The sequence below is a fragment of the Numida meleagris genome, chromosome 4, assembly GCF_002078875.1.
Source record: "Numida meleagris isolate 19003 breed g44 Domestic line chromosome 4, NumMel1.0, whole genome shotgun sequence".
NCBI lineage: Eukaryota > Metazoa > Chordata > Aves > Galliformes > Numididae > Numida > Numida meleagris.
Window position 1 is genome coordinate 96,518,572 of NC_034412.1, and position 5,073 is coordinate 96,523,644.

At 57.9% G+C, this 5,073-nt stretch overlaps 1 protein-coding gene across 1 annotated transcript in view; it reads right to left on the minus strand.

Moving 5' to 3' along the window:
* LOC110397996 (homeobox protein EMX1-like) overlaps positions 1-5,073 on the minus strand; it is an 8,140-nt gene that overhangs the window by 1,875 nt on the left and 1,192 nt on the right. Inside the window, exon 2 of the mRNA XM_021395147.1 lies at positions 3,532-3,716. Coding sequence (XP_021250822.1) covers positions 3,532-3,716 — 185 coding nt within the window. The remainder of the gene's footprint in view (positions 1-3,531; positions 3,717-5,073) is intronic.

A 5,073-nucleotide genomic window follows, 5' to 3' on the forward strand; every position in this document is an offset into this window, starting at 1 on the left:
GGGATGCTGTGCAGGGATGCAGGATGCTCTCAGGGTCACTGCCTGCTGCTGCCCATCTCCATCCCTGCAGGACAGACACCGGGTGCCGCCAGGCGCCGCTGCGCGGCCGCCGCTGCCAACCAGCCCAGCGAAGGGGGGGGAGCATTCATGTCCCAGCCCTGCTCCCACCCCGGATCGTGCTCCCCTCTCCCAGGGCACCATCCGCCAGGCGCTGCTCTCCCTCTGCTCCGCAGCACGGCAGGCTGAGGCCCTCCTCCTGCTTTTCCAAGGGCAGCAAAACCCTTCGGAGCACAGCGCAGCGAGCAGCGCCCAGCCCGCGGCTGCTTATCCCACCGAGCCCCGGTGCGAGCTCTGACCCCGACCGTTTGCTTCGAGGCATTTTCCCACTTTCATTCAACCACGGCGAAGCGCTTAGCAAACTTTAAGTGAAGCTCTCAGCCCCCTGCGAGCCGGAAAGTGCCCGAAATGAGAGAAGGGGAAAGCGAGGCAGAAAGCGGCGAGGACGCACGGCCGAGTCTTTGGCAATGGGAGCTGAGTGCGAGGGGTTCCGCATCCTCCAAGCATAGATCAGCTCCGAGGAGCCCATCCCAATGGGACCACAGCCCCCAGAGCCGCACTGGGAACAGCAGTAACCCACCCCGGGAGCCATACATTTAAACCCCAAATGTGGGTTTTGTTCCTTCCCAGACCGACGTTAACCACAGCGGTGCTGAGCGTCTGTGCTGCCCTCCAGCTGTCCCTGCCCTGTGGGCTCCCAGTTGTCCTGGTACCGGATGGGGACCATCTCCTGGTGGCTCCTCCATCCCGTTCTCAGCCCTCGGCCGCTGCCCTGCACACACACACACACACACACACAATGCTCTCCTGCACCTCACACCATCCAGGCAGCGATGGCAATCCCATATGGAATCACAGCGTCACTGGATGATCTTTGAGGTCCCTCCCAACCCAAGCCATTCTATGATTCTACTGAGGGCAAAAAAGACCTCTAAGACCATCAAGCCCAACCACGACCACAACACCACCGTGCCCACCAAACCATAGCCCTAAATCACAGCCACACACACCGAGAGATCCCGCTCTGCCGTGGGGTTTTGTCCCAGCTTTGTTAACCCGGCCGTGCTGGGAGCTGAGCTGTGACCCACACCCGGTGTGCCCACTCGTCCCCAGCAGCTCCAGGGGCAGCGCTCTGGTTACCACCCCCGTGGCACAGGAGATGCTACCCCCATTGGACTCCAGCACACCAATCCCCGGTGTGACACCACAAAGCCCCAGCCACTCTGCACCTTCTTCTTTTAACGACACCCCGAAACTCATCGCTTCGTTTTAGGGACACGCAGGGGCTGTGAAGGGAGGGCCCCAAAAGCAGCGCACCGACTCAGGACCACCCATCAGCACTGACATTGCTCTCTGGGACCCGGGCCGGTCCCCGGCGTTTATCTCAGAGTTCCATCTTTCTCCTCCCGTAACTCCCAGGCATTCATGAGCACGGCACGGCTGCTGCGGGGCCGCTCTGTTAATTATTACCACCGCCCCACGGGAGCCGCGGTGCGCTCAGCCCTGCAGCGGCGCGGGGAGGGGATGCGGGGCGGCATTGCCCCACGCTGGGCAGTCACATCCCTTTTGGGATGGAGACAGTGTGGGTTTCCCGCAGCCTATTCCCACTTGGGACGTTCTATCATTCTACGACCCTATGGCTCTATGAGCTCGGGGAAGCAATTTCCCACCCAGCGCATCCCTGTGCCCGCTGATGTCGGCTCACCGCAGCGGCCTGACACCACCACGGCAGCGTCACCGCCCGCCATGCCCATCCCAGCAAAACACCCCCCAGGCACGGGGCCCACCCGTGTCCCATCCCGCCCCACGTGCCCGTCCCACATGTCCCACCTGCCCCGCGATGCCGTCCCCGCAGCTCTGCGTCACCCCGCACACGCACACCCCGCAGCCGCTCCTCGTGCTCCACGCTCCCCGCAGGCACAACCCCATCCCCGTCCCACTCACGTTTGCTGTGGGCTGGGTGCTGCCCTTCTTTCCAGTCCCATTTTCCCTCAATCCCATTTTCCCCCAACCCCATTTCTTCCCTCAATCCCGCTTTCCCCTCAATCCCGTTTTTCCCCAATCCTGTTTTTCCCCAGTCCTGTTGTCCCAGAGCTCCATGGGAAGAGGTTAAACCCCCCCTCCCTCCCCACGTCCCAGTGATGTACGAGGACCTGGGGACCCTTCCCACCTCCCCCGTGGCTGCTCCAGGTGTTGCTCTCTGCTTGTGCGCGGGAGCAACCCTTGGCATGGAGGAACACCCAATGGGATGCTCCAGGGAGCACGGGCGCTTCCAGATGGGTTTGGGTGGATGGAAAGCAAGGGGTTGACAGCAGCATTGCCACGGGACGTATCTTATTATGGCACATAGCAGGTAACCACCATACGGGCAGCGGGGCCAGTCCCATTCACACAATGGTGGGATCATAGGATATAGAATCAAAGATCATCCCGAGCTGGAAGGAACCCATAGGCATCATCGAGTCCCAACAACCCCGCATCGGCACACGGGGGTTGTTTCCCTCTGGGTAATTAATAGATTACACATACGTATATATAAAACTAAATGTATGCACGTATAAATATATACATTAAAGCCATGAAGCTGGAAGGGAAGAGGTTTCCCCGCAGCCCCTCTGCACCACCCCATGTCCTGGGGCCGATGCAGTGACCCCATGGCACCCATAGCTTCCCCCAGGCTCGGCGATCCGGCCCCGCAGGGCAGGCTGCAGCGTGCACACACAGACAGAAGCAGACCGTGAAGCAGACACCTATTGCCTCTCTGCCTTCCTCTTTACACGGGTGGATTGAGGGGCATTGTGCGCTGCCAGGGGTCGGGCAGCATCCCCCGGCTCTGCTTTGATTTCCGACGAAATCATAAAAAAAGGGATACGAAATAAATGAACATAAAACCAGGCCAAACGGCCCGGAATTGAGCAGAAACCACCTCAGCTGATTGCATTACTGAGTATTACGGGACACAGCCCGGAGCCTGAATTAATATTATGGGTGCCTCCACCCGGAGCAGCCGTGCGCCCGGCAGCGTGCCACCCCGCTTCCCCTATTCTCCCCTTTGCACCAACACTTTTCCTTTTGCCTTCTGGGCCCTCCTGGGCTCCCTCCTTCCCCATGCCGAGGAGCAAAGGAGCGTGCAGAGCCTTCCCTCGAAGCCGAGAGCCGCGGCCCAGACGAGCCGCCCCGTTGGGTCGGCACAAAGAGGCCGAGCCGTTGGGTTTCGTGCAACGGGGTGACACCACGGGCGCTTGGGCCACCGAATTCGAAACCACGAGTTTGGCACTCGCGCCGTGCGAAGAAGAAATAACGCCGTGCAACGGCTCCGACACGAGAGCGAGGGGACGCGGCATCCCCACCCCAACCCGGGCACGGAGACCCGCCGAGCATTTCGCCCAGCGCGGCCCCATCACGGCGCGGTGCCCTCAGCCCGGTTCCCAGCTGCTGGCTGCGGGTGGATGGAGGCGGATGGCTGCGCCGTACCTGGGTCTCAGAGAGGCTGAGGCTGCTGGCCAGCTGCTTGCGCTCGGCGCCCACCACGTAGTGGTTCTTCTCGAAGGCCCTCTCCAACCGCAGCAGCTGGGACGGGGAGAAGGCGGTGCGGATGCGCTTGGGTTTGCGGGCGAAGGGGCCGTGCAGGAGGAGGCTCTCCTGGGAAACTTCGTTCCCTGCGGGGCAGAACGGCGGCGTCAGGAGCTGGGCATCGCCCCAGCACCGCGCGGTGGGGATTTGTGCGGTGAAAAGTGGGGTGTGGGGGGACCCCTCGGTGTGGGATGGGGTAAAGGGGGGGACGGGGATTCGTGGGGTTTCAGAATTGCGGACGCTGCTCGCCAACTGGGAAATGGAAAAGGGGAGAGAGAAGGGGAGAGGGGGAGAAAAGGAATGGAGAGGGAAAGGAAATGGTGAGAGGGGAACAGAAGGAGAGAGAAAAGCGAGAGGGGAGACGGAGGAATGAGAAAATCCGAAAGTAAAAAAGAGGGAGAAGACAGAGGAGGGAAAGGGAGGACTGGGAGAAACGTTAGGAAATAAGAAAGAAACAAGTGAAATGAAAAGAGAAGGGAAAAGAAATTAAAAGAGAAGGGAAGAAAGATTGGGTGAAAGAGGGGGAAATGAGAGAGCGGGAGAAAATCTCACGGAAAGAAACAGGGAAAGAAATAGAGAAAAAAAAGAGAAATAAAGGGAAAAAAGAGAAAAAGAAAGAAATGAAGGAAGAGAAAGAGAAAAAGGAGAGAAATAAAGGAAAATGAAGAGAACTAGAGAGAAAGAAAAAGGGTAAGAGGGGTGATGGAACTGAATCCTCTTTAAGGTCCTGTACACTCCAACCCATTCCATGAAGGACAGAAGGAGAAAGGCTGAAGGAGTGAAGTGAGAGAGGGAAAGAGACCGAGGGGAGAAAGTCAGAAAGGGAGAAAGGGAGAAATAAAACAGAGAAGGGGGAGAAGAAATAGAAAAGGAGAAGAAGAGGAGGATGGGATGAAGGGAGAGAGGGGAAGAGGGGAGGAAAGAAAGAAAAAAAGGATTGAGAGGGTAAAAAAAAAAAGACAGAGAAGAAAAAAAGAAAGGGGAAGGAAGAAAGAAAAAAAGGATAAAAGGAAAAAAAAATAAAGAAAGGGGAAAAAAAAATAAAGGAAAAGAATCGGAGCAACCCGACACAGAACGAACGGAACCGGGGGAGCCGCTGTGGGGCTGTGAGCACCGGGAACTGCGATGGGCTCTGAGTGCCTGCCCCGAGCCGGGAGGGGTTGGTGTGCACTGATGGGAATGGAGAGAACCCAATGGTAACACAACGGGAACCCAACGGGAACCCAATGGGAACCTGGTAATAACTGGGTGATGAACTGGGATAACACAGGGGGTTGGCACGGATTGGGTCTGCCTACAGGGCTGCCCCAAGGAGCGGCGGGGAAGGGAAGGAAAAAGGAAAGGAAAAAAAAGAAGGAAAGGAAAGGAAAGGAAAGGAAAGGAAAGGAAAGGAAAGGAAAGGAAAGGAAAGGAAAGGAAAGGAAAGGAAAGGAAAGGAAAGGA